This window comes from Trachypithecus francoisi, unplaced genomic scaffold (assembly GCF_009764315.1).
Source record: "Trachypithecus francoisi isolate TF-2019V2 unplaced genomic scaffold, Tfra_2.0 Lachesis_group8, whole genome shotgun sequence".
Lineage (NCBI taxonomy): Eukaryota > Metazoa > Chordata > Mammalia > Primates > Cercopithecidae > Trachypithecus > Trachypithecus francoisi.
The window spans coordinates 31,070,597-31,098,002 of NW_022681473.1; the positions used below are offsets into that span (position 1 = coordinate 31,070,597).

General features: G+C 43.4%; 2 protein-coding genes across 3 annotated transcripts in view; both read left to right on the plus strand.

Annotated features, from left to right (window-relative positions):
* The window catches only part of FBXO3 (F-box protein 3), a 33,554-nt gene extending 32,376 nt beyond the window's left edge, over positions 1–1,178 (plus strand). The window contains exon 11 of the mRNA XM_033204209.1: positions 37–1,178. Within this exon, the coding sequence (XP_033060100.1) occupies positions 37–213 (177 nt within the window). The 3' untranslated portion in view covers positions 214–1,178. The remainder of the gene's footprint in view (positions 1–36) is intronic.
* Positions 1,179–3,708: 2,530 nt separating this feature from the next.
* On the plus strand, positions 3,709–27,214 carry CD59 (CD59 molecule (CD59 blood group)). 2 transcript variants are annotated; one of them, XM_033207549.1, is made up of 5 exons: positions 3,709–3,838; positions 6,210–6,254; positions 13,494–13,578; positions 18,835–18,936; positions 25,532–27,214. In XM_033207549.1, the coding sequence occupies exons 3-5, from the start codon at positions 13,512–13,514 to the stop codon at positions 25,747–25,749; spliced, it is 387 nt and encodes a 128-aa protein (XP_033063440.1). In that variant the 5' UTR covers positions 3,709–3,838; positions 6,210–6,254; positions 13,494–13,511; the 3' UTR covers positions 25,750–27,214. The 2 variants fall into 2 exon arrangements, with proteins under 2 accessions (XP_033063440.1, XP_033063441.1); XM_033207550.1 differs by lacking the exon at positions 6,210–6,254 and having other exon boundaries at positions 3,717–3,838.
* Positions 27,215–27,406: the final 192 nt, after the last annotated feature.

Sequence of the window (27,406 nt, forward strand, 5' to 3'; positions counted from 1 at the left end):
TGCTCTTCTTATCAAAAGATTGTTTTCTCTTTAAAGGAAATGGGTCCTGATGAATATGAAGAGATGGAAGAAGAGGAGGAGGAGGAAGAAGAGGAAGACGAGGATGATGATTCAGCAGATATGGATGAATCAGATGAAGATGATGAAGAGGAGAGACGGAGGAGAGTCTTTGATGTTCCCATTCGCAGACGCCGTTGCTCACGCCTTTTTTAGCAAGCCTTCTGCTGATGGAAGCACTAGGATGATTCTAGGCTGTTAAATAGATTTCTCAATAATGTAAATAACTAAATTGTTCTCTGCATATAGCAGGAAAACTAGCATGAAATATTGTTTCAGGCCCTGGGTTCTATGTGACACTACATTAGGAATTGGATTGTTTGGGTTTGCTTTGTGTTTTTGAGGTAGAGGAGGAAATGGGAATCTTTTTTTTCTCTTCCAGGAGTCAATGGAAGAATAGTTCTCTAGCTAAGGAGCAGACATACCTTTGTTTTAAAATATTTTATACTTAACAAAAATCTAGAAATGGAGAGGGAATTGTTTTGAATAAGGATTTAAAATACCCGCACAAGGATAGAGAGAAACTATGTGACTGATTCTGTGAAAAGACTTGCAGTTGTGAGTTATTTAGAAATGATCAAAATTTGTAATTAGGCTAATCCATTTAGTGATTCCTAATATTTTGTACTCACAGAGAACTAATTGACTAAACAACTTGAACGCTAGTGATTTGTCCTTAGACAATCTGTCTTTGAATTTAAAGTCTTTATCGCTAAGACCTTGACTTTAAATTTTTCAACACTACGACCTTGAATTTAATTTCAGATCTTCAACATGATGACCTTGAATTTAATTTAAAGCCTTCAACACTATGCGCTTTATCACATTATTCACAGATGCATTTTTGAAATGTAGTATGTAAAAGTATGTAATGTGCTGTTTATTAACAAAAGATCATTCACAACATCTCATGTAGTTTAAATTTGTAAATACTGCTGCTGTTTTGGTTCTCCTTTATACATTTGACTGTCTTTGTGATAAGTGACATGAATTTTATGTTAGGATTAAGTATGTTTTCCTGAAACTTGGATTTTTTTTTTTGTAATTATATAATTGAGAGTTAAGAATGAAATCCTTCAAGTGTTAAAAAACTCACATTTTAAAAACAAATTTTGGTTCCACCTCTGTATTTTGTATAATTGCCTGTTTTCCATAAACTAGTATTAGTCAGCCTTTGCTTTTAAGGTAGAAGATGGGATGGATTCTTGGTGACCTGCTGCAAATGTAGCAGGCCCGCTCAAAGTCATCTCCTAGCTTTGACTGTCCCCTCTTGTGTGCTCCACCGTCCATTTTCCCCAATAACAGTTATTTTGTAGAGAAAACTATAAGAAAAGGCAGTGGCATTCAAGGCTAAGCAGCTGCCATTAGGGACCATGAAGACAAACTTACCCTTTCATATTTCATATTAATAATCAAACTACTCAGATAACATGTTTTAGAACACATATATTGTAATGGCTCAAGTAACACAAACTACAGATCTGAATTAGCACAGTAGCAATGTGAAGAGGGAATGAAATTGAGATACTGAAATGGTAAAATAGGCAGGAATGGCTGAGTAGATGTGAGGAAGTGGAAGAGGTCAATGTTGACTCCTAGGTTTCTGTTTCATTTATGAAAAAAATGCAGGAAAAGCAGTCAATCTTTAAAGATGAATTCAGATTTGTGCACATTACTTACAAGATGTCTGTGGAACATGTACGTGGAGACGTCCAGCAGTCAGCTGGATGTGAATATTAAGATGGAGGAGTGGTCAGGGATGGAGATTGAGACTTCTGAATCATCTGCGAACACATACATTCTGAGGTAAAAGAGTAGGTACACTATTAGGTACACTATAGTCTCCCAGGGAGCACACATAGCCATTGTTCTCAGTCTAATCCTGGGATACCAAATTATTAGTGGGTAAAGGAAAAGAATCTCAAGACCAAATGGTCAAGAAACTGGGAACTAAACCAGGAGAGAGTGGCATATCAGAAGCCAAGCGTGTCAAGGAAGGAATAGCTAATAGGATGTGTGTAAGGTAATGCACATGAAAGAGCTTTGGAAATCATCTTAGGAAATATACAGTATGAGCTGTTTTAAGGAGACATGCTTTAAATATCAAAGCAAGTCATCCTGATTTTAAAAACTCTCACTTGTATAGAGGAATACCAGGATTTGAGCACCACCAATTGGAACTCATTCCCTGACATCCCAAAGCCATCAGAATAACAGTAGAAGACACATGTCAAGACAGTTACCATATGATTTTCCCTAAAAGAGATTCAGTAATCTATAATTTCCCCTGCTTAAATTTTATCTCATGCCTTCTTCCCTGACCAGTTCAACAGGAGCAGCCCTTAGATGCAATATCTTCTCACTCTTACCCTCAAAGTGTGTCTCATGCTTTCCAACAGAGGCCATCCTCCTGGAGGAAGACTTGTACTTTTGGCCTGTAGCCCCACCCTCCCTCCTATGGCGTTCTTACAGCCAGTTCTTCAGTGAGTGGGACACTTTCCAAATATAATAGCAAATGGAAACTTCTAATTACATCTGCACATATTAATGTTCCAAATGGTGGTTCCGGTTCTGGTGAGTGCTTATAATTTTTTGTTACCTCAGCATCCATTTTCAAATATGTTTAACTTTTAATAACAGAAGCAGGTCTCAATCACCATTGACAGTTTCCAATACTATACCCCACGCAAATGGCTCCAGCTGGTGGCCAGGGATAAACATGAAGTGACGTGATATTAAGGCACTGCTGCAGCTTCAAACTCCGGTTCAAGTTCCTCCCGCCTCTGCCTTTTCACCTGCTTGCTTTAAATCCACCAGTTAGAGCTCTCCAGGGGAACCTTATCTGGATAAAGTTGCTGGCCCAAAGGTGGGTAGGTGGGTCCCTCCCTCCCCTCTCCCTGTGCTCCCTGATCTCCGTGTGTGTGTGTGTGTGTGTGTGTGTGTGTGTGTGTGTCCTGTAGGCATGCTGTGTACCACCCAGGGTCCCTAAGTACTAAAAACTCTTTCACACCGCTGTGTCTGAAACCATGCCTACAATCCAGTCCCTGAGGGCGAGGCCACCCTGAAGGGACAGACTCATGCAGGCGGATCCCCTGCTCTTGCTCTTCTGTCCCCGTCGCTGGTGGCTGCTAGGGAACAGTAGCTACCAGCTAAGTTGATAGAGACACTGAAAGAGGTTCATTCAAAACAATGGTCCCTGAGCAGCCCAGTAAGCTTTTAAACGAATAACATTTTGCTTGGGTTTCAAACAAGTCACAAGACACGGATGCGGCTGTGGCTGATGGCTATTTGGATGCTTCCCAAGCCTGGCAGCAGGAAGCAGCTTCAGACTGCAGCAGGGCTGCATAGCCCGACAGCCAGGCCTTGGGGCACCCAGGGCACCAGCAAGACGCACAGAAACGTTTTGAAAAACATTTTAATATACTTAAAAAAAAAAAACATAAAAGGGAAAATCAGAAGTCTTTGGAAGTTCCCATAGCAAATCCGAGGAGGACGCCGCAAACTTTCAGTTCCCTGGCGTTTTGAAGGTGCTCATTGGGTCCTGGCCACCCGGCCTGCTCAGAACCTGGGCCAGGAGGCTGAGTTCCGCGCGAGGGGTGGAGGAAGGGGAGGGGGTTCCTGCCGAGGCGTGGCTGCGCGGTGCGGGAGCCGGGAGCCTAGGAGGGCAAGGGCATCCTGAGGGGCGGATCCGGGGGCGGAGCCTTGCGGACTGGAGCGAAGGGCTGCGGGGGCTGAGCGCAGAAGTAGCGCGAGGCTGGAAGGGGATCCCGGGCGCCGCCAGGTAAGAAGGCTCCAGGGCCTGCTGGGGTTGGGGTGGGCCGAGCCGAGGCGGCGGCGGCGGCAGTGGCAGTCTGGGCCTGGGCGGAGGGTCTACGGAGGCTACCCTCGTCCTTGCCTTCCACTCGACCCCGCCGGGCGAGCCTCCCGACGCCTGGCCCTTCCGCCCGTCACCGCGGCCTGGTGTCCTGGCAGAACCCTGGCTTCATTTTATCTACGAGGAAGGAGAAACGGGGAGCGCGCCCTCTCCAGAAGCAGCCTCCTTTCCCCCGCTGGGCAGCCTCGCACCCAGGCCCACTGCCATCGCTTTCGTCTCAAGGGAAGCTCTAGCAGTTTAGAGGAACTGCGCCGGGGGAAAAGGTCAGCCCTCCGTGGTCACGGCGGTTACTCTGTCCCCTCGCGGTCTAAATGTAGAATTTTGAAAAGCAGGTGTCGGGCGAAACGGACTTTTTTTTTTTTTTTTTTTGAGATGGAATTTCGCTGTGTTGCCCAGGCTGGAGTGCAGTGGCAAGATCTCGGCTCACCGCAACCTCCGCCTCCCGGATTCAAGCGATTCTCCTGCCACAGCCTCCTGAGTAGCTGGGATTACAGGCATGCGCCACCATTCCCGGCTAATTTTTGTATTTTTAGTAGAGACGGGGTTTCCCCATGTTGGTCAGGCTCGTCTTGAACTCCTGACCTCGTGATCCGCCCGCCTCGGCCCCCCAGAGTGCTGGGATTTACAGGCGTGAGCCACTGCGCCCGGCCGAAACGGACGTTTTAAGTACGACGTGGTGTTTTGTTCTCTTGGGTCGGCTCAGGCCGCACCCTTCTTAGAGTCTGACTGCTGACTTTTAAAAAACATTAACCCGGGAGGCGGAGATAACGGTGAGCCTCTTGTTGCCCTACAGCCAGGGCAACAAGAGGGAGACTCGGCCTCAAAAACAAAACCAAACCACAAAAAACAAACAAAAACCAACATTAGGCAGCGCGCCTTTTATGGCCATTTAGTGATAGCCAGGCTCTCCACTGGTCATTTCTGGAAGTACTTAACAGCACTTTGTCAGTAAAACAACAGGCTTCACTTCATAGGGTAGTTGAGATGATTGATGGAAAGCGCTCAGCACAAACGCAGTGGCTGCTAATTGTTTCAGGTGCCCTGCGATCCCTGAGCAGTTGTTCAAGTTCTCCACTCCTGGAGATTTACTCCCAGTTCCCTGAAGAAGGCACAGAGCTCAGAATGTTGAGGGAGGTGGCAACGTTTGCCAAAATGTATTAGTCCATTCTCACACTGCTGTAAAGAAGTACTTGAGACTGGGTAATTTACAAAGAAAAGAGGTTTAATTGGCTCACAGTTCTTTGGGCTGTATAGGCTTCTGCTTCTGGGAAGGCCTTAGGAAACTTAGAATCATGGTGAAAGCAGAAGGGGAAGCAAACACACCTTACTTGCCGGGAGCAGGAGGAAGAGAGCAAAGAGGAGAAGTACTACACGCTTTCAAACAACCAGATTTCATGAGAACTCTGTCACAAGATAGTACTAGAGGGATGGTGCTAAACTGTTAGAAATCACCCCATGATCCAATCACCTCCCACCAGATCCTTCCTCCAACACTGGGGATTAAAATTCACCATGAGATTTTGGTGGTGTATTAGTCCATTTTCATGCTGCTGGTAAAGACATACCCAAGACTGGGTAATTTGTAAAGAAATAGAGGTTTAATGGACTCACAGTTCCACGTGGCTAGGGAGGCCTTACAATCATGGCAGAAGGCAAAAGGCACATCTTACATGGCAGCAGACAAGAGAGAAACATGAGAGCCAAGTGAAAGGGGAAACCCCTTATAAAACCATCAGCTCTTGTGCGACTTATTCACTAGCATAAGAACAGTATGGGGGAAACCGCCCCCAATGATTCAATTATCTCCCACCAGGTCCCTCCCACAACACGTGGGAATTCTGGGAGTTCCAATTCAAAATGAGATTTGGGTGGGGACACAGCCATACCACATCACAAGGTCTTGCCTAATGGCTTGCATTCAATGTCATAATCATATGGGCCCTTAAAAGTAGAAGCGGCTCCTAAATATTTAATCAGAACTAACAGCTTCTTTGATAGCCCTGTTGGAAGAAACATTTCCAACCCAATCTAAAGTAACCTGGCCCTTATGCCAGGTCACCCTCTAAGCCAGTGGTTCTTAGTGTGATCCCTGAACCAGCAGATACGCAGCCCCCGAGTGCTGGCTCCAAATGCACATTCTTGAGCCTTACACTAGCCCCACTAAATTAAAACCTCTAGGGCTGGAGTTCTGTCATCTGCTTAAGAGCCCTCCAGGTGATTCTGATGCTCCCTAAAGTTTGAGAACCAACGTTATGACCCTCTTTTATTTTCGTCCTAGTCTTTAGCACCAGTTGGTGTAGGAGGTGAGATCTACTTCACAGCAGTAAGTATACTGATGAGTGAATTCCTTAAATGTTATTAAATAATTATTGGATGTGTTAAATGCTTTATGTTCAAATTTATTTGGATTGCATATATATGTGCATACATATGTGTATTTGTGTGCATATATAATATATGTATATGTGTTTACATGTATATGTAATATATATTATATATGTTTATATGCAGTTGACCCTAAAACAATGTGGGGTTAGGGAAACTGACCCCCCCACACACGGTTGAAGATTCAAGTTTAACTTTTGACTCCCCCAGAACTTAATTACTAATAGCCTATTGTTGACCAGAAACTTTACCAATAACATAAACAGTTGATTAACACACATTTGGTGTGTTATATGTATTGCCTACGATATTTTTATGATAAAGTAAGATAGAGAAAAGAAAATATTACTTAGAAAATCATAAGGAAGAGAAAATCCGTTATAGTTCTGTAGTATAGTTATTGATACCATGAGTTTATGTCATCTGTTTACAAGATGAATTACCTGTCTGAAATGGCAGGCGACCACAACTGCGGACCTCAATCTATGGTACATATCAAGCAGTTCAACTGTTTTTTTGGTAACATCATGACTTTTCTATGCTTCTTGGGAGCGTGCCCAGCATCACTAGAGGTACCCTGTATGGGTCTCATGTGTCATTCAAGTTTTACACTATTGTGCTTAACACGATAAAGAAAATACTCAAGAACTGCAAGAGATCACCTTTCACTGTGATATGCAATTTTCTAGAGAGGCAGACGGCTCACAGATAATTATCATCACGTGATACTAATCCTATCCCTGATGATAAGTAGATCCTTGCAACACTTGAGCTCACTGCAGTAGCAACAGGAGGTGACTACAGCATTATTAACAGTACAGTATATACTATAGTTAATTTTATGCAGTATGATTTAATACTGCATCTTTACATTTGTTTACATTTCTCTTGACTTTGAATGTTGCCATGTATGGTCTGTGTTTGTGTGTGTAAGTTTTCATTTTTTGAGACAGGGTCTTACTCTGTCACCCAGGTGGGAGTGCAGTGGTGTGATCTTGGCTCACTGCAGCCTCAACCTCCCAAGCTCAAGCAATCCTTCCACCTCAGTCTCCTGAGTAGTTGGAACTACAGGCACACGCCACCACACCTGGCTACTTTTTTTGTAAAGATGGGGTTTTATCAGTCTGGTCTCAAACTCTTGGGCTCAAGCAATCCACCTACCTCGGTCCCTCAAAGTGCTGAAATTACAGGCATGATCTACCATGTCTGGCTAACACATTTTAACTTTATAATAGATTTGTATATGTTTTTGGGTAGTGATAAAATAAACTAGTATCTATATACATTTTATGCATTCATGACATACCTAAATTTTTCTAAAATTTAAAAATTTTTAATATTTTTAAAAATATTTCTAGGTTATGCAGTTTATGTAACAGTTTTTTCAATTGCAGATCTCCAAAAAATTTTCCAATATATTTTCTTTAAAAAAAATTACATATAAATGGACCCCTGCAGTTCAAATCTGTGTTGTTCAAGGGTCACATGTGTGTGGGTGTATATATTTAATTGATATTTGGGGAGCCGGTTGGGGTTTTTGGATGGACAGTAACACGTTTTCCTACTTAAAACAGTGGAAATAGACTCATTGCATTTTCTACCTAAATACCCAGAACATTTGCTGTCTAAAACATTTTCAGGAACTTGATAAGAAGTGCCTGTATTTGCTTTTGTTTTTTTCTTGGAGATACTAAGTTTAAGCTCTTTTTTTAAAATTGTACTTGAAGTTCCGGGGTACATGTGCACAACGTGCAGGTTTGTTACATAGGTATACATGTGCCGTGCTGGTGTGCTGCACCCATCAACTTGTCATTTACATTAAGTATTTCTCCTAATGCTATCCCTCACCCACCCCCCAACCCCAGACAGGACCCAGTGTGTGATGTTCCCCTCCCCGTGTCCATGTGTTCTTATTGTTCATCTCCCACTTACGAGTGAGAACATGTGTTTGGTTTTCTCTTTCTGTGTTACTTTACTGAGAATGATGGTTTCCAGTTTTATCCATGTCCCTGCAAACGCCATTAACTCCTCCTTTTTCCAGCAAAGAACTATAACTCATGGTATTCCATGGTGTATATGTGCCACTTTTTCTTTATCCAGTCTATCATTGATGGGCATTTGGGTTGGTTCCAAGAATTTGCTATTGTGAACAGTGCCACAGTAAACATATGTGTGCATTTGTCTTTATAGTAGAATGATTTATAATCCTTTGGATATATACCCAGTAATGAGATTGCTGGGTCAAATGTTATTTCTAGTTCTAGATCCTTAAAGAGTCACCACACTGTCTTCCACAATGGTTGAACTAATTTACACTTCCACCAACAGTGTAAAAGCATTCCTATTTCTCCACATCCTCTCCAGCAGCTGTTATTTCCTGACTTTTTAATGATTGCCATTCTAATTTCTTGCTTCTCTACTTCTTTTAATTGTGATGCTAGGGTGTCAGTTTTAGATCTTTCCTGCTTTCTCTTGTGGGCATTTAGTGCTATAAATTTCCCTCTACACACTGCTTTAAATGTGTCCCAGAGATTCTGGTACGCCGTATCTTTGTCCTCATTGGTTTCAAAGAACATCTTTATTTCTGCCTTCATTTCGTTATGTACCCAGTAGTCATTCAGGAGCAGGTTGTTGAGTTTCCATGTAGTTGTGTGGTTTTGAGTGAGTTTCTTAATCCTGAGGTCTAGTTTGATTGCACTGTGGTCTGAGAGACAGTTTGTTGTGATTTCTGTTCTTTTACATTTGCTGAGGAGTGCTTTACTTCCAGTTATGTGGTCAATTTTAGAATAGTTGCGATGTGGTACTGAGAAGAATGTATATTCTGTTGATTTGGGATGGAGAGTTCTGTAGATGTTTATTAGGTCTGCTTGGTCCAGAGCTGAGTTCAAGTCCTGGATATCCTTGTTAATTTCCTGTCTTGTTGATCTGTCTAATATTGACAGTGGGGTGTTGAATCTCCCATTATTATGTATGGGAGTCTAAGTCTCTTTGTAAGTCTCTAAGAACTTGCTTTATGAATCTAGGTGCTCCTGTATTGCGTGCATATATGTTTAGGATAGTTAGCTCTTCTTGTTGCATTGATCCCCTTACCATTATGTAATGGCCTTCTTTGTCTCTTTTGATCTTTGTTGATTTAAAGTCTGTTTTATCAGAGACTAGGATTGCAACCCCTGCTTTTTTTGCTTTGCATTTGCTTGGTAGATCTTAATTCATTGTAAGCAGCCATCCACGCCCATTCTTTTCCTGGCTATGCAGTTCCCCACCATGGAAGTGTACATAATATACTCATTTCCTTATCTTTGGATGTGTGTGTCACTAAATTGTTGCTATTTTAAAGAATGTTTGTATAACCTTGACTATTTCTTATTCCTGTGATGAAAGGCCTACCTAGAACTCCCATTATGGAAATGGCTTTAGAGTCAACTTATGCACCACCCAAACCTGCCCTTCCTTCATCATGGGGAAGACTTGTCCCTACATATCTTCTTTGAGGGATTTTTCAGTTGTGCATTCTTTAGAAGAATTAAAAATTATTCAGAACAGTAGCAATATTATTAGAACAGTCTTTAGGGACAAACCCGCTGTTATTAATGAGTCCTGAGATGTTTGGAAAGGAGTTGAATGTTGATGCTTTCTGAGTGTATCTTGCATTTAAGTGCTTGGTTTGGGTGGAATGGCAGCACTTTTGGTTCGTTTATCATCTTATCTACACTTAACTTATGGCCATCTTCCTTTTTTTTTTTTTTACTTAAAATGGAGGGTGTTTTAGACTAGGGAGTAGTTTTACCAAAAGATAGATGATTTATGACTACTAGAAAAGGAACATTGTCATGTGTGGATTTTCCTGATGTTTCTGATTGTAAAAGTAATACTTGGTTAATTATAGAATATTTGAGGAAAGGATGGAAAAAAGTAAAGGATCAGGAAGAAAAATAAAAGCCGTAAATGATCTTGCTTAGTGTTAGTTACCATCTACATTTTAGGGCATTTATAAAATAGCCTTAAAACAATCAGCTATTTCTTTTTCTGCCTCCCGCACTCCTTCGCCCCCCATACACATACACACACTCCATATGAACGTTTTGCTCTTGGAAATTCATATTTTGGCAGTGGTTCCTAAAGGCCTGGTCTTATTTTGATCAAACAGCCTGACCTGGGCATCTACACATAGCTACTTCCTTTCTCTGCCATCTTGGCTTCCCCTGCAGCGTGTCATGGGATCAGCTATAGCAACAACCAGCTGGTCATGTGGAACTGAAGCTAAGACTTGACACTCCCCACCCATCCCAGAAAACTGAGGGCTTCCTTAGCTTTGATGCCTGAGGTCTCCCCTGCTTATTCAACCCAGGGTGTTTCTCTGGCTTCCTCACCTCACCTCACCGACTCTGTCTGCCTTCCCACCCTTCACCCCCCAGCACTCCCTCCCCACGCAGTTTCTTCCTCAGGTAACCTCATTACACCTAAGTTGCACTAACAGTGGCCACAGCTTTTTGAGTGCCATCTTTGGCCAGGCATTGTGCTATGTAGTACACATAAGTATCCCCATGCTTACTAGCCAAAGCATGATTAGAGGTTAACATACAGCAAAGAGGTGACAGAGCCAGAACTATCTGGCCTTGTTCAGAGGCCTCCAGACTGAACTGGAACGCCTGTGGAAGCAGGCCAGTTCTTTCTTTTTCTTTTTTTTTTTTTTTGAGACAGAGTCTCACTCGTCACCCAGGCTGGAATGCAGTAGCGCAATCTCGGCTCACTGCAAGCTCCGCCTCCTGGGTTCACGCCAGTCTCCTGCCTCAGCCTCCCGAGTAGCTGGGACTACAGGCGCCCGCCACCACACCCAGCTAATTTTTTGTATTTTTATAGAGACGGGGTTTCACCGTGTTAGCCAGGATGGTCTCGATCTCCTGACCTCGTGATCCACCCGCCTCGGCCTCCCAAAGTGCTGGGATTACAGGCGTGAGCCACCGTGCTCCGCCCAGGCCAGTTCTTTCTAAGGCACTTCGTCAAAGAACAGCTCCCCGTCAGGGACCCTGTGTGTTGTGGTGGTGTGATTTATGTCAAGGACCATTCCAAGGGAATTGTCCTGAGCCGGCAGCTCCTGCCAGTCTGACACCTTTCCAGTGCCTAACCCGGGTCAGGAGGTTCCTTCCTTCCTCCTTCCATGGGGATGCCTGACATTGTAGCTACGTTGGCTTTTTGTTTGTTTGTTTGTTTGGAGATAGGGTCTTGGTCTGTCATCCAGGCTGGAGTGCAATGGCACAGTCACAGCTCACTGTAGCCTTGACCTCCTGGGCTCAAGCGATCCTCCCACCTTAGCCTCCCAAGTAGCTGGGACTACAGATACGTGCCACCACACCAGCCTAATTTTTTTAAATGTTTTTATTTTTGTAGAGACAGGGTCTCACTATAATACCCAGGTTCCGATCGTGCTATGCTTAACTTTTAGGAAGTGTCTGGAGCTCTCTGTTTGGGGACCTCAGACCAGTACCTTCCTCTCCCTGCTCACTTGCAGCAGTTCCTTGTGTACTGGAGCCCTCTCTAACCCGAGACTGTAAATCACCCTTCCTACTCAGAAACCCCTGAAAATGGGGAAACAGGCAGGCTGCTGGAGCCCAGGCCCCCAGGAAGGTCCACATGGGGGATGGTGTCCCATAGCAGGCTGTAGGTTTCAGAGCCCAGCGGGTGGTGGGGAGCCCTCAATTTGTAAGGAAAGGCCAGGCCACAGTTGTCTTTCTTCCTGGTTCCTCACATATCATAAAACCACCTCTTTCTTACCTCCACCACCCACATCTCCAGGCTTGACTCACTGATTGTTTTCTTTTTTGAACAATGTCAGACCCTGCCCTTTTCCTGGAACTTCTCAGTCCTCCACTGGCCTGTATCAGCAAATTCCTAAGTAGCAGATGACCTTCAAGATGTGAGAGGTGATGATTCCACAGAACCTGGAAGGAAGGGACAGTAAGGATTGTCAGGATTGTCAGTTTCCCAGGGAACTCTGCATTTCTGACTTAGGGAGGGTAGGTGACTCACCCTTCCAAGAACCCATCTGTCTGTCCGGGCCTGTGGGACTCTGGAGACTAGAATATGGAGTACCCTGGTTTACAGGCGCTGCCACCTCCTTATTTCAAGATGGGTTCAGGGATGTAGGGTTGGAGTTGGGAAATTTCTTAGTTCTGCTATGGATGCTTTGTACTTAGGCAAGTTCAAAACCTCCCCATGCCTTAGCTTCTTTACTGGGTAAAGTAGGATTGGAGGCATTTCACCCTTTCCTTCTCACCTGATGCTATCACTACACATCTAGGCATTTGCGTAATGGAAGCTTACAAAGTTGCCCAATACCTCTCTTCATGTGCCCAAAGAGAGCAAGCAAGTGTCCCCATTATAATTCTTTTTTTTTTTTTTTTTTTTTTTTGAGACGGAGTCTGGCTCTGTCTCCCAGGCTGGAGTGCAGTGGCCGGATCTCAGCTCACTGCAAGCTCCGCCTCCCGGGTTTACACCATTCTCCTGCCTCAGCCTCCGGAGTAGCTGGGACTACAGGCACCCGCCACCTCGCCCGGCTAGTTTTTTGTATTTTTAGTAGAGACAGGGTTTCACCGTGTTAGCCAGGATGGTCTCGATCTCCTGACCTCGTGATCCGCCTGTCTCGGCCTCCCAAAGTGCTGGGATTATAGGCTTGAGCCACCGCGCCCGGCCTATAATTCTTACAGTGAGGAGCCAGAGCTTCCAGGTATGCTAAGCCGTTGCTCCCTGCTCTGCTGGTGAATGCATGCTGGTGCCTTCCAGAGTCACCCCTTTGGTCTGATTCACGTAATGCTATGGCTCAGAGAAGTGGCCCGCTGTTTCAGCCAGCAGCTTGCAGTGGGGCCAGTAGAGTGGGAACCACAGTGGCTGTATGAGTCAATTTGGTCATATTGTCATTTGAGTCAATAACCCTGATGGGGAAGATAGTGTTATTCCCACGGTGTGGTAGTGCATGCTGGGGCTTATAGGGACTGAGCCTACTGAAGGGTATATGGTGCTGTGGGTTAGAGCTAGGGCATGCCTTGGGGATTCATTGTGCCTTGACTTCCCCTGTAAATGTTCCTCTCAGAAGCCTCCTTGGCCTTCCAGCCCTTGGTTTTTGAGACAACCAGCAGTCATTTGTTGGTTCCTGACAGTCCTTCCTGTCCCTTCCTTCCAGGTTCTGTGGACAATCACAATGGGAATCCAAGGAGGGTCTGTCCTGTTCGGGCTGCTGCTTGTCCTGGCTGTCTTCTGCCATTCAGGTGAGTGCTGTAGTCTCAGGACAGGGATCTAGGCTGCCTTGGACATGAACTCCCTTCTTAAGCCTCAGTTTCAGCCCCAGCTCCTCCTCTAGGCCTGGCTTTGTTTCTTTGGCCTTCCAGTGTTACAGGTCTGGGGTTGTATGGCAGCTCCTTCCTGTGTTACAGGTCTGGGGTTGTATGGCAGCTCCTTTCTGTGTTATGACCTTGTCCTCAGTGGGGCATCTTCCTGAGTTACTGCCCCGTCCTGGGTTACAAAGTGGCTTTTGGCAGGGGTGGGTCAACACTCGGCGGCTGAAGTTTCACTCCTGTCACCATAAGCTGCTTGGGGACACCAGTGGATACCGTTCTTAGAGTGCTGTGCAAGTCCATTTGGGATCCACTCTGCTTAGAGCCATCCGAGCTCAGTCCTTCTGCTCCAGGGCTCCTCCTATGTTTTTTTTTTTTTTTTTTTTTTGAGACGGAGTCTCGCTCTGTCACCCAGGCTGGAGTGCAGTGGCCGGATCTCAGCTCACTGCAAGCTCCGCCTCCTGGGTTTACGCCATTCTTCTGCCTCAGCCTCCCAAGTAGCTGGGACTACAGGCGCCCGCCACCTCGCCCGGCTAGTTTTTTGTATTTTTTAGTAGAGATGGGGTTTCGCCATGTTAGCCAGGATGGTCTCGATCTCCTGACCTCGTGATCCGCCCATCTTGGCCTCCCAAAGTGCTGGGATTACAGGCTTGAGCCACCGCGCCCGGCCCCTCCTATGTTTTAATGATGATGATGGTCATAGTTACAGCAGCAGCAGCTAACTAACCCTGACAGCATTTATGTGCCAGTCACTACTCTAAGCATTTTACGTGTATTTGCTTATTTAATCCTCATGCCAACCTGATGGAGTTGGTGGTATTTTTTTCCTTGTTTTACAAGCAATAAGATTGAGGCCCCCCCCCCAAAATTAATAACTTGTCAAATAACACACAGAAGTGGTACACTGGAATGTGAACACACAGTCTGGCAACAGAGTCCCTGCTCTTCCCTCCTGCTCCAGGCCACCTGTCACTGGGCCACTGCTTCCCCTCAGTCCCCCTTCCCCTGGTTGCTGGAGGAAATTGTGTGCTTCTGAGTCAACTTCTATAACAGTGGAAACACACATGCTTCGTTGTAAGGGTCAGATGTGGTTGCCTGCCTGTGTCATGTTGGTATAACGTCTTAGCTGCTGCTGGATTTTTGTTTTTTATAAATATGGTTGGTGGGGGGAGCAGAAAAGGAAGTAGCAATACAGTGAGCAATTTAAAAAAAGATTTCCACACCACCGTAGCATGTCTTAGAATATTAGTAGCAACCATATATTGACTGCTTATCGTTTACTGGGGACTGTGCCAGAGCCTGTCTCATTTAAATCCGTCTAACCATCCCGGGAGGTCGGTGCTATTACATCCCATATTACAGCTGAGGAAAGGAAGGCAAAGTAGTAACTTGCCCCAGGACACACTTTAACGTGCTCTCCCTTTCTGAGCAGAAAAAGAAGTCATGGCACCCCTCCTTCCACTTCTTTGATTCTAGCCAGGGTGCACAGTTATGTGGTTCACCTGTGTTAAAACACTATATTTTTTCTATAGTTATTTTTTATTTATTCATTTTTCTTTGTTCCTTCTTTTTTTCTGTCTCTGCTGCTTAAGTTGGAATATTTTCTAGAATTTTAATAGCCCAGTGACATCCTACTTCTAGCAGTCTGCATTTGTTTATGGAGCAAGCTTGGGACCATCAGCTTCTCTATGACAAGTCTTGGGTTGCACATCAGCCCTTTCTTAGAGAATTGAGATGTGAAGCTCACACGCCCACAGATGAGAGGCCTTCTTTGCTGTTGCCCAAAGGGTCTGAGAACCCTGCAGTGGAACTTTCCTCTGAACTCTGCCTCTCGTAGCCCAGGGGAAATCTCGTCTACCCTGGCTTAGTGGCTAAAATATCAAACCGTTGTCCACTGACCTATTGCTTGTTTTTTTGTTTGTTTGTTTGTTTCAGTGGGACAGAGTCTCACTCTGTCGCCCAGGCTGGAGGGCAGTGGCATGATCTTGGCTCACTACAACCTCCGTGTCCCAGGTTCCAGCGATTCTCGTGCCTCTGTCTTTTGAGTAGCTGGGATTATAGGTGCATGCCACCATGCTTGGCTAATTTTTGTATTTTTAGTAGAGGCAAGGTTTCATCACATTGGCCAGGCTGGTCTAGAATTCCTGACCTCAAATGATCCACCTAGCTCAGCCTCCCAAAGTGTTGGGATTACAGGCCTGAGCCATTGCACCTGGCCCTGTTTTTGACCTCAGTTTCCCCCATAATCTATAGTTTCCTTCTCTTCCCACTCAGGTCAATTAGAACATCATGGTTAACCAACCCTGGATTTTAGAACTGACAGCCTGAGTTTGAGCTCAGCTCGGTCACTTAGTAGCTGTGTGGCTTTGAACAATTTAGTTAACATCTTAGTCTTAGTTTTCTCTTGCAAAATGGGGATGAAGATAATTGAGCCTACTTCTCTTAACAATCCTATGGAAAGCTTTAACAATCCTATGAAGAGCTTAGCACATCAATGCACAGATATTTGAACACTGAATGAACGTGTTTGCCATGAATACTTTTGCCCACAGACGCTCCAACCGTGGGTTTTAGCCTTTCCCTCTAAAGGTTTCTCAAGAAGCCAAATGAGCCCAGGATCTGGTCAGTACAAAAATCCACATCTACAGGTAACCTTTTAAAATGACCCTCAAAAATGACCTGTCATCTTAGATTCTTTCCATTTCATGCGCATGAATACACGTCGGGCACAAGGAAGGGACCAGAGAAAAACTGCATCTTTGTGCCTTCTCCTTGTGGCTTCCTTCTCATACAGTCATGACAGCCACAGGCTGACAGTAGGGGAGAACAAACAAAGCCGGTGGATAGGGCCCTGCCCACAGGCCCCGAGGCTGCCGCCAGCTCTGCTGCTTTGTAGCCAGGTGTCCTTGGGTGGAGTCACGTCACCTCTCCAGACATCTGTCTTGTTATCTGCAAAAAAGTGGGGAAGGAGGAGGTTGGTTTTATTTTATTTTTATATTTTTATTTTATTTTATTTTATGTAGACATGGGTCTCGCTCTGTCTCCCAGACTGGAGTGCAGTGGTGCAATCTTGGCTCACTGCAACCTCCACCTCCCAAACTCAAGTGATTCTCATGCCTTAGCCTCCTGAATAGCTGGGATTACAGGCATGTGCCACCACGCCTGGCTAATTTTTGTATATTCTGTAGAGGTGGGGTTTCACCATGTTGGCCAGGGTGGTCTCAAACTCCTGGTTTCAAGTGATCCGCCCACCTTGGCCTCCCAAACTGCTGGGATTATAGGTGTGAGCCACCACACCTGGCCTAGTTTTTGTTGTTGTTACTGTTGTTTTTTAAAACTAATATTTCAAGGCATTAATCTGGAACCTTCACAAGTCAGAGGGATCCTCTGTTGGGTAGGATTTCACACCTGTGAGGGCAAGCATGGCCATTTCAGATGCCCTAGAGAACTGGGTTCCTCTCTGTGCTCAGGAAGTGAAGACCCACCTTCCTTCCACTGGACTTTCCACTGAAAAATCTCCTCTTTCCAGGGTGATAAACCTAGGCTTCAGCCTTAGAACTAGAAGTCAGCTTCTTGGGCTCTAAAACCCACACTTGGTTTAACCATGACATTCTTTTATGAAATTTTTTACATGTTTCCTCTTTGAAAATGTCTTTTCACACAGGTGGGTCTGCCAAATACTGATTACATGGCAGAAGTCACATGGCAGGAAGATAGTTTATCTCTGATGATGGAAAAGGGGTTATCTATACAAACCAGGACGATTTCCTTCCAACTCTTGCTTCCTCAGTCTCTCCCCATCACACGTGTGGACTGTAACTCATCTTTTCCTTGTCACTGTTGTTATAAAAATGGAGAAGGAAAAATAACCCAGTAAAACCTGACAGCTAGCAAGGATGAGTCCTAAGAATTGACTGGGAGCAATAATTGTTTTTCAAACTAGGGAACTGGAGGCAATTTGCTTCTGACGTAAGATGACCCTCACACGTCTGCTGGTACCCAGCTCTCCTATGGCCATGGGTTTAAAGTGCACAGCTGTTGTCTTGTCGTTGACAAATGTGTACTCCTGGCATTTGGTCAGTCCCTTAGAAGCAGGTAGTTCAGTAATGATACCTTATCCCAGAAGTTATCAAACTTTTTCTGTACAGGACCAGCTGGCAATTTTTTTTTTTTTTTTAATAGTTTCACTCTGTCACCCAGGCTGGAATGCAGTAGTGCAATCTTGGCTCACTGCAACCTCTGCCTTCTGGTTTCAAGTGACTCTCCTGCCTCAGCCTCCTAAGTAGCTGGGATTAGATGTGCGCACCACTATGCCTGGCTAATTTTTGTATTTTTAGTAGAGACGGGATTTCGCTATGTTGGCCAGGCTGGTGTCAAACTCCTGACCTCAGGTGATCCACCCTCCTCGGCTTCCCTAAGTGCTGAGATTACAGGCGTGAGCCCCCGCGCCTGGCCCAGATAGTAAATATTTTAAGCTTTGCAGGTCAAGAGGCAAAATCAAGGGTATTATGAGACTTACCTCAATAATAAGAGAAGAAACAAAATTTTCACAGATTTTTTTTTATTGACAAAATTCACAACATAATAATTGAGCCCAACCATATAATACGCATCTACCAATGAAGGGAATAGAATTCTTTTTAGGAGGATAACCATTTGCTTAATTGAGGTTCAAAATTAGTGTTCCCTCTCATCAAATCAGTTGCAGATGTTCATCTGTTAATACTGATCTGTGATGACATTTTACGTATTTCATTTTTGAAAATGTATTTTCATGCAGATAGGTATTGCCAGACACTGATCATCAACCCACAAGGATGTGATTTAATTGGGCATATTCATTGCTTGGAAGACACAGAATTCTGTTTGTTTCTCTTGGTAATTTCCTCTTAACACATCATTACATTGCAGACTAATCTCCTTCCAGTTGCAGGTTAGGAGGAAGCTTCTCAATTGCACAGTTAGATGGATTTTCAAATGTGGATATTTTCTTTGTGCTTGCATCAGGTTCCAAAAAATGTTGCTGGAACTGTAGTTTCAATTTGGAAAGATATGACCGCTATACATTTGTGCGGGAATGGAAGTATACCACAAGTTGCCGACTTTGGGCCCATATTAATGGAGTTGGTGGGCTGCCAGGGAACAAGTCAGTGTTGCTTTAAGAGATCCTTACTTTCCTCCTGATTCTAGGTCATAGCCTGCAGTGCTACAGCTGTTCTAACCCAACTACTGACTGCAAAACAGCCATCAATTGTTCATCTGGTTTTGATGTGTGTCTCATTGCCAGAGCTGGTAAGAGCCTGCCCTGTCTGTCTCCTAAATGTAAAGGGGTAATAAGTGCCTGGGAAGAAAATTGTGCCACTGTAATCGCCATTAGACTTGCATCAAGTAATAGCTGCTATTTATTAGCAACAGGTGTGTATTGGGTAAAGCACTTTGTCCATGCATTTGTTTTTTGTTATACTTTAAGTTCTAGGGTACATGTGCACAACGTGCAGGTTTGTTACATATGTATACATGTGCATGCATTTTAAATTTAATGTTTTGTACTTCTAAGGGTGGTGATCTTTTATTTCCATTTGATAAATGTGGAAATCGAGGCTCAGATTAAGCAGCAAACTATTGTCAAGTAACCAACTCAGGAATTGAACATGGAAGTGCATCTGTTTCCAAAGCTTTGTACCCTTTAACAGAAGCCCTGTGCTGCCTCCCAAACCTTGGAGAACCTACTGTGTGCCCAGCAGAAGGTTAGGAGCTAGGGATGCAAAGATAAAGAAAAGACACATACAGTTAAAATCATGACAAAGGCCTGTTTGACTGTCCTACATGACTTTATGTATGCCTTTGTCTCATTCTATGGGGTATCTGGTATTTTTAGAGTCCTGAGGAGACTCAAGCTGAGCTCAAAGGACAAGTAGGAGGTAAGAGGGATAAGTAGGAGGTGTGCCTGCGAGGGGCAGCATCTGGTACCAGGGCTCGGTAGCCTCAGAGCAATGCGCTCATGAATGTGGTGGTGGGCAATACTAACATGCACCAGTCCTGTCCAGTCTGCATTTTCCAAATTTGTGAGACTACAGAATACTTACCTCCATCAACCCTGTTAAAATGGAGTTTAGGAAGTGGTAGACAGAGGAAAGAAACCAGCAAAGACATGCCCTTTGTTCTTGCTGGTATGGTTCTGGATAGAATCGATGTGTGCAAGTGATGCCAGCGAGGAATGATGGTTTCAGAATGTTCTTAGTGTCCAAGGTAAAACACCCAGGCTTAGGTTTCTAAGAGATTAATCATAAAAACACTCCACAAGATTCTTTGTACTCTTAGATCTTCTACACCAACTTCCCCCAATGTCAACATCAAGAAATGGTGAACATGTCAGGTAAACTCAGAAAAGCCTTGGGACACCCACAGGTTCACAAAAGCCTGAGATAAAGAAGATTAACTTCCCCAGAAAGGAGAAATCCCTCAATAACCAAAGACAAATTATAGTTACCCTGTCTAAAAAACTAGGAGCATCTGATAATTTTGATATAAATTGCTGAATTGCAGCTAAAACTGCAAACCCTCCATTCAGAGTTCTTGATTCTGTAGGGGACCAGTCCCTCTGCCTCCATTGGAAGACCGTGTTCATTCACTGTTAATGTAGAAAGTGTAGTAAGGCCCCTAGAGAAAACATGGTCATTATATATGAGCACAGAAGACCTGGCTCTTTAGCTTGATCAACTGTGTCTCTTGGACTCCTCACTACTAAGTATAATTAAACTAAGTATAATTTCCAAATGAGATGATCAGAGCAATTACTATGTGCTGAATGAATATTAGAGCAGCAATTAGGAGCACCGGCGTCTGTCTTGCCACCAGCTAGTTCTTTCCACCTCTGTTTTTCATTTATGAAATGTATGTGTTGGACAGCGGAGGCAGGGAGGAGAGGAAAGGTCAGAGCCAAGATCTTTTCCCAGCTCTTAAATCCCAAAATTTCTTATAAATGGTTAATGTAAACAAAAACGAGACACACCTATTAAAACGACCAAACTCCACAACTCTGGCAACTCCAGATGCTGGTTGAGGATGTGGAACAATGGGAACTTTGTTTTTTTGTTTTGGTTTGTTTTTTGTTTTTTAAGACAAGGTCTTGCTCTGTCACCTAGGCTAGAGGGCAGTGGTGCAATCTCTGCCTCCAGGGTTCAAGTGATTCTCATGCCTCAGCCTCCTAAGTAATTGGGATTACAGCCATAAGCCACCATGCCCAGCTAATTTTTATATTTTTAGTAGAGACAGGGTTTCACTGTGTTGCCCAGGCTCATCTCAAACTCCTGGCCTCAAGTGACTGACTGCCTGCCTCGGCCTCCCAAAGTGCTGGGATGACAGGCATGAGCCACCACGCCCAGCTGCAGTGGGAACTTTGATTCATTCCTAGTGGGAATGCAAACCAGTATAGCTACTGTGGATGACAGTTTGGTAGTTTCTTACAAAACTAAAATATAACACAATATATAATACTTGATATTTTGATAATTATGTACAGTATATATTTTATAATGACTGTGTTACTGGCTTGTGTTTTTACTATATTTTAAAAATCATTTTAGCATGTACTCCTTCTACTTATTTAAAAAAAATGTTAACTGTAAAACAGCCTCTCGGGAGGCTGAGCAGGAGAATTGCTTGACCCGGGAAGCAGAGGTTGCAGTAAGCTGAGATTGCGCCACTGCACTCCAGCCTGGGTGACGGAACAAGGCTTTTTTTTTCTTTTATTTCTACAAAGAAAAAAAAGACAAAGCAAAAAAGAAAAACAACCCAGCCTCAGCAGGCAGATCCCTTCAGGAGGTATTCCAGAAGAAGGCATTGCTGTCCTAGGACAGGACAGCCCCATGCGTACTTTTACCCCCGAAGACCTTCCAGTGGGACGAGATGAAGAGGTGGAAAACAGTGATACTGATGATCCTGACCCTGTGTAGGACTAGGCTAATGTGTGTGCTTGTGTCTTCGTTTTTAACAACAACAAAAAAAGTTAAAAAAAAAAAAAATTTAAATAAAAAAGCTTCTGACTGGGCGTGGTGGCTCACACCTGTAATCCCAGCACTTTGGGAGGCCGAGGCGGATGGATCACAAGGTCAGCAGATCAGACCATCCTGGCTAACATGCTGAAACCCTGTCTCTACTAAAAATACAAAAAATTAGCTGGGCATGGTGGCGGGCACCTGTAGTCCCAGCTACTCGGGAGGCTGAGGCATAAGAATGGCATGAACCCGGGAGGCGGAGCTTGCAGTGAGCCGAGATCACGCCACTGCACTCCAGCCTGGGTGACAGAGCGAGGCTCCATCTCAAAAATAAATAAATAAAAATAAAAAAGCTGATAAAGTAAGAATAGAAATAAAATATTTTTGTACAACTGTATAACATGTTTGTGTCTTACACTATTATTACAAAGGTAAAAACATTTAAAATTAAGTTTCTGAAGTAAAGTGGCAGCAAACTAGGGTTGATTTCTTAAAATAAACTTAGTATGGACTAAATGTACAATATTTAAAACATCTACAGTAGTGTACACTAATGTATACATTCACCACTCATTCACTGACTTCCAGTCCCACAAGCTCCATTCACGGTCAGTGCCCCCCTGTACAGGTGTACCATTTAAAAAATCTTTGTATCACATTTGTACTGTACCTTTTCTATGTTTAGATATGGTTAGATACACAAATATTTACCACTGTGTTACAGTTGCCTACAGTATTCAGTAGAGTAACATGCTGTACAGGTTTGTAGCCCAGGAGCAACAGGACATACCACATAGCCTGAGTGTGTACTGGGCTAGTCCATGTAAGTTTGTGTAACTGTACTCTATGACGTTCGCATAGCGACGGATATGATGGTGCTATGCAAAGTAAGTCTAGAAGAGAGACAGGTTGGCTGCTAATTCAACCAATATTTACTGGCATCCTAGCAGTATAAACCATGGAAGTATAAGCCAGGTTAAATTAGTCTTGAAGGGGCCTCTGATGACAGTGCTGAGTAGTCATTGCTATAATGACATTCTGAACAAGGACCACATTTAAGGGTGCCCAGGACAACTGAAGACTGTTGGCTTTAGATAGACTTGAGCCAAGGTATTCAAAAAGAGTGGGGAGGAGAAAACCTCTAACACTCCAGGGACTCTGATATAATCCACTTTTATGTGGATAATTCCGAGGCTGGCTTTGGTGAGAAGATTACCATCGTAAGGCTGGTAATTATTTGAATATGATAATTCAAGTAAAGCACTTTGGTATGCTGCAGGACACATAGTAAATGATTAATTGGTAGCAATGATTAATAAATTACTGTCTGTTCTCCCCAAGCTGCTAGGCTTCCCTAATTAAAAATCTGATAGCTTTAAAGCTTTTCAAGTTCCAGTGCTTACTTGCTATTACATAAAGCAGTAACTTGTCTGAATCACCAGCAGCCTCTAGCACAATATTAGAAGCTTCCAGTTATTTAGTTAAGACTCCAGCAAGTAGAGGCATTTCTAGAATACTCTATCTGGACTCTGCCACTTGACCAAACTTCATTAAATTCCAGTCCAGATACCCATCCCCTCAGAGGAGAAGGAAAGGACAGTTATGCCTGCAGTTATAAACTGAGAAGTGTTGTGTTCCAGGCTTTTCATGGAATTGGGTAAATTAGCTACAAACCTGAAATAAGGAAGTATGCATCTGCATTTTTTTCTTTCCAGCACAGAAGATAAGAAAACAGTTTCAGGGCAAGGACAAATACCTTCTTATGCCCCAGTATCTAGCACATAGGCACTCAGTTATTTTTGGAGAAGAAAATCTGCCATAACACCACTCTCAACTAATACATTTTTCACCTAACATGCTTTTTCTGAATATTAAAAAACTACGATAAGATACTTGGAGCATATACTTCTGGCCTTTATTTTCCTGTGTGCCCAAGGCTATTTTTCCAAAAATGGGACCATTATGGCATGTTTTTATAGAAACTTTTCCTGTATTACTGAATAATCTAATGATTTTTAAAATGAAGTTTTAAATATTTTAAAAATAAATCATCCAAGTGGCAAATTTTAAAAACTCAATAGAAACATAAATGAAGTGTATTCTTCCATGATGATAACACCATTAAATTACTTGGGAATCCTTCCAGAGAATGGCAGAAGTATATACACTTGGGAGTGGAATTGCTCAGTCAAATGGATAACTCTATCTTTAACTCTTTGTGAAAATGCCAGATTTGTCCAGAGTATCTGTACCATTTTACATTCCCACCAGCAATGTTTGAGGGTTCCAATTTTTTCCACTTCCTTGCAACATTTGCTATTTGCCATTTTCTTGATCTTAGCCATCCTAGTGAGTATAAAGTGGTATCTCACTGTGATTTTGATTTGCATGTTCCTAATGACTAATGATATCAAGCATCTTTTCATGTACTTATTGGCCATTTGAGAATCTTCTTTGGAGAAATGTTTATTCAAATCCTTTGCCCTTTTTTTTTTTTTTTTTTTTAAAGAGCCAGGGTCTTGCTTTGTTGCCCAGGCTGGAATGCAGTGGTACAATCATAGCTCACTGCAGCCTTAAAGTCCTGAGTCCAAGTGATCCTCCTGCCTCAGCCTCCCAAGTAGCTAAGACTAAAGCTGCAACACCCTGCCTGGCTAATTTTTAAATTTTTTTGTGTGTGTAGAGTTGGGATGTCACTATGTTGCCCAGGCTGGCCTCAAGCAGTCCTCTCACTTCAGCCTCCTAAAGTGCTGGGATTACAGGTGTGAGCCACCACACTGGCCTCATTGCCCATATTTTAATTGGGTTAGTCTTTTTATTGTAGAGTTTAAGAATGTTTTTTATATCCTGGATACTATGCTCTTCCATATGACTTAAAAAAAAAAAATAGAGAGGGGGTCTTGCCATGTTGACGAGGCTGGTCTCAAACTTCCGGCCTCAAACAATTATCCCGTCTCGGCCTCCCAAAGTGTTGGGATTACAGGTGTCAGCCACCGCGCCTAGTGTTTTCCATGTGATTTGCAAACATTTTCTCCCTTTCTGTGAGTTATCTTTTTATTTTTTGATAATGTCCTTTGAAGCACAGAAGTTTTAAATTTTGATGGAGTCCAATTTACCTATTTTTCTGCCCATCCCCCACCTTTTTTTTTTTTTTTTTATCAAGCTCCTTCCATGTTAGCACTCGTAGGCCCATGTCATTTCTTATCTACATGGACTTGCATTGTAAGAAATTCTATTGTAATTTCTTTAAACACTTTTAAAAAATTAATGGACTGAGTTTTTTTTCAGGCTTTTTTCTGTACAGATACTGTTCAGTGCTGCAGTGGCCATTCTTGAGCATATATCTTAACCTCTTTTATACATAGCTTTGGCTGGGCATGGTGGCTCACCCCTATAATCCTGTCACTTTGGGAGACTGAAGCAGGAGGATCACTTGAACCCAGTAGTTCAAGACCAGATGACTGGGCAAGAAAGTGAGACCTTATCTCCAAAAAATAAAAATAAAAATAAGAAAAGGAAAAGGAAAAAAACCCCAAGTAACTTCATAGTGTAAACTCTGAAAGTGGAATTGCTGGATCAAAGGGGGCATGTATTTAAAATCTTGGCAGATATTAGCAGATTTCTCTCTTAACAGTATAAACGCCTGTTCCTCTCCCATCCCACCCCCACAACTATACTGGCTATGATGAGACCTTGGTTTTCTGGAAAAGCTCTATTTAGAGGTGTATCATTATTTACTTAATTGTTCTCCTTTATAACCCACCTGGGATGAGCATCTTGTCTAGATGTCTCTACTTGCACAGGATACATATGAAATAGAATTGAGGGTTCAAAGGCAGATACAGAACTCTTCCCACTTACTTTCTTACCCTTGTATGTGTGTCTCCCCACAGGGTTACAAGTATATAACCAGTGTTGGAAGTTTGCAGATTGCAATTTCAATGACATTTCAACCCACTTGAAGGAAAGCGAGCTCAAGTACTACTGCTGCAAGCAGGACCTGTGTAACTTTAACGAACAGCTTGAAAATGGTGGGACATCCTTATCAGAGAAAACAGTTCTTCTGCTGGTGACCCCACTTCTGGCAGCAGCCTGGCACCTTCATCCCTAAGTCAACACCAGGAGAGCTTCTCCCATACTCCCCATTGCTGCGTAGTCCCCTTTCCCTTGCTGCCGCATTCTAAAGGCTTGATATTTTCCAACTGGATCCTGTTGGGAAAGAATAAAATTGACTTGAGCAACCTGGCTAAGATAGAGGGGCTCTGGGAGACTTTGAAGACCAGTCCTGTTTGCAGGGAAGCCCCACGTGAAGGAAGAAGTTTAAGAGTGAAGTAGGTGTGACTTGAGCTAGATTGCATGCTTCTTCCTTTGCTCTTGGGAGGACCAGCTTTGCAGTGACAGCTTGAGTGGGTTCTCTGCAACCCTCAGGTTATTTTTCCTCTGGCTCCTTGGATGTAGTCAGTTAGCATCATTAGTACATCTTTGGAGGACTGGGCAGGAGTGTGTGAGCATCCTCTCTCACATGAACGCTTTTGTAAACTTCCGGGCTCCCATGTTGCCATGGAGGCATGCCAAATGTTCCATATGTGGGTGTCAGTCAGGGTGTCAGGGGCAACAAGATCCCTAATGCAGAGCTAGAGGACTTCTGGAAGGGAAGTGGGTAAGTGTTCCAGATGGCAGGGCATGAAAACTTAAGGAAGATATAAATGGCTGAAAGTCGAGTTTTTCCTCTGTCTTTAAATTTTATATGGGCTTTGTTATCTTTCACTGGAAAAGTGTAATAGCATACGTTAATGGTGTGTTAAAGCTATTTCCTCGCCTTTTTTCTTTTTATTGGAATGGTGGGATATCTTGGGTTTGCCACACACAGTTACAGAATGAACATTCCGTACATGTGACTGGCAGTATTAAGTGTGCTTATTTTAAATGTTACTGGTAGGAAGGCTCTTCAGGTATGTGTGTATACAGTATGAATGCAATGGGAACAACCTTTGGGGTTATAGTTTGAGACTTCCAAAGGTCATCCTTAATAACAACAGATCTGCAGGGTTGTTTTACCGTCTGCATCCAGCCTTCTGTTAACTCCTAGCTGACTCAGCATAGATTGTATAAAATACCTTTGTAAGGGCTATTAGCACAGTCACACGTTTGAGGCTTTCAGAAGCTCTTTCTAGAAAATGATACACACCTTTCCCAAGGGCAAACTTTTTCCCTTTCCCTGTGTATTCTAGTGAATAAATCTCAAGATTCAGTAGACCTTAATAACATTTGTGCTTTATGATCTTGGCTGTATTTAATGGCATAGCCTGACTTTTGCAGATGGAGGAATTTCTTGATTAATGTTGAAAAAAAAACCCTTGATTATACTCTGTTAGACAAATTGAGTGCAGTGAATGATGCCTTTCTGAAAATGAAATATAACAAGTGGATGAATGTGGTTATGGCCCAAAAGGATAAGAGCATATGCAGTATGCTTAACGGCAGTAACTGAAAGAAGACATCCTGAGCAGTGCCAGCTTTCTTCTGTTGGTGCCATTCCCTGAACATAGAAAAATAGAGACTTGCTTATCAAAACTCAGCATTACCTTGGTGTTCTGTGTTCTCTGTTAGCTCAGTGTCTTTCCTTACATCATCTTTAATCCTCTGTTTCAAGACAAAATACTAGGTGTGACTCTTTCCTCAATAGGATTTTTTTTTTTTTTGGCCTGAGGAAGTACTGACCATGCCCACAGCCACTGGCTGAGCAAAGAAGCACATTTCATGTGAGT

What these genes read in the sequence shown, in the direction of transcription:
- CD59 (XM_033207549.1), top strand. Translation starts at nt 13,512, where the DNA reads ATGGGAATCCAAGGAGGGTCTGTCCTGTTCGGGCTGCTGCTTGTCCTG. An exon ending in GGCTGTCTTCTGCCATTCAG is followed by an intron (nt 13,579 to 18,834) that starts GTGAGTGCTGTA and finishes TCCTGATTCTAG; the next exon opens with GTCATAGCCTGCAGTGCTAC. An exon ending in GTGTCTCATTGCCAGAGCTG is followed by an intron (nt 18,937 to 25,531) that starts GTAAGAGCCTGC and finishes GTCTCCCCACAG; the next exon opens with GGTTACAAGTATATAACCAG.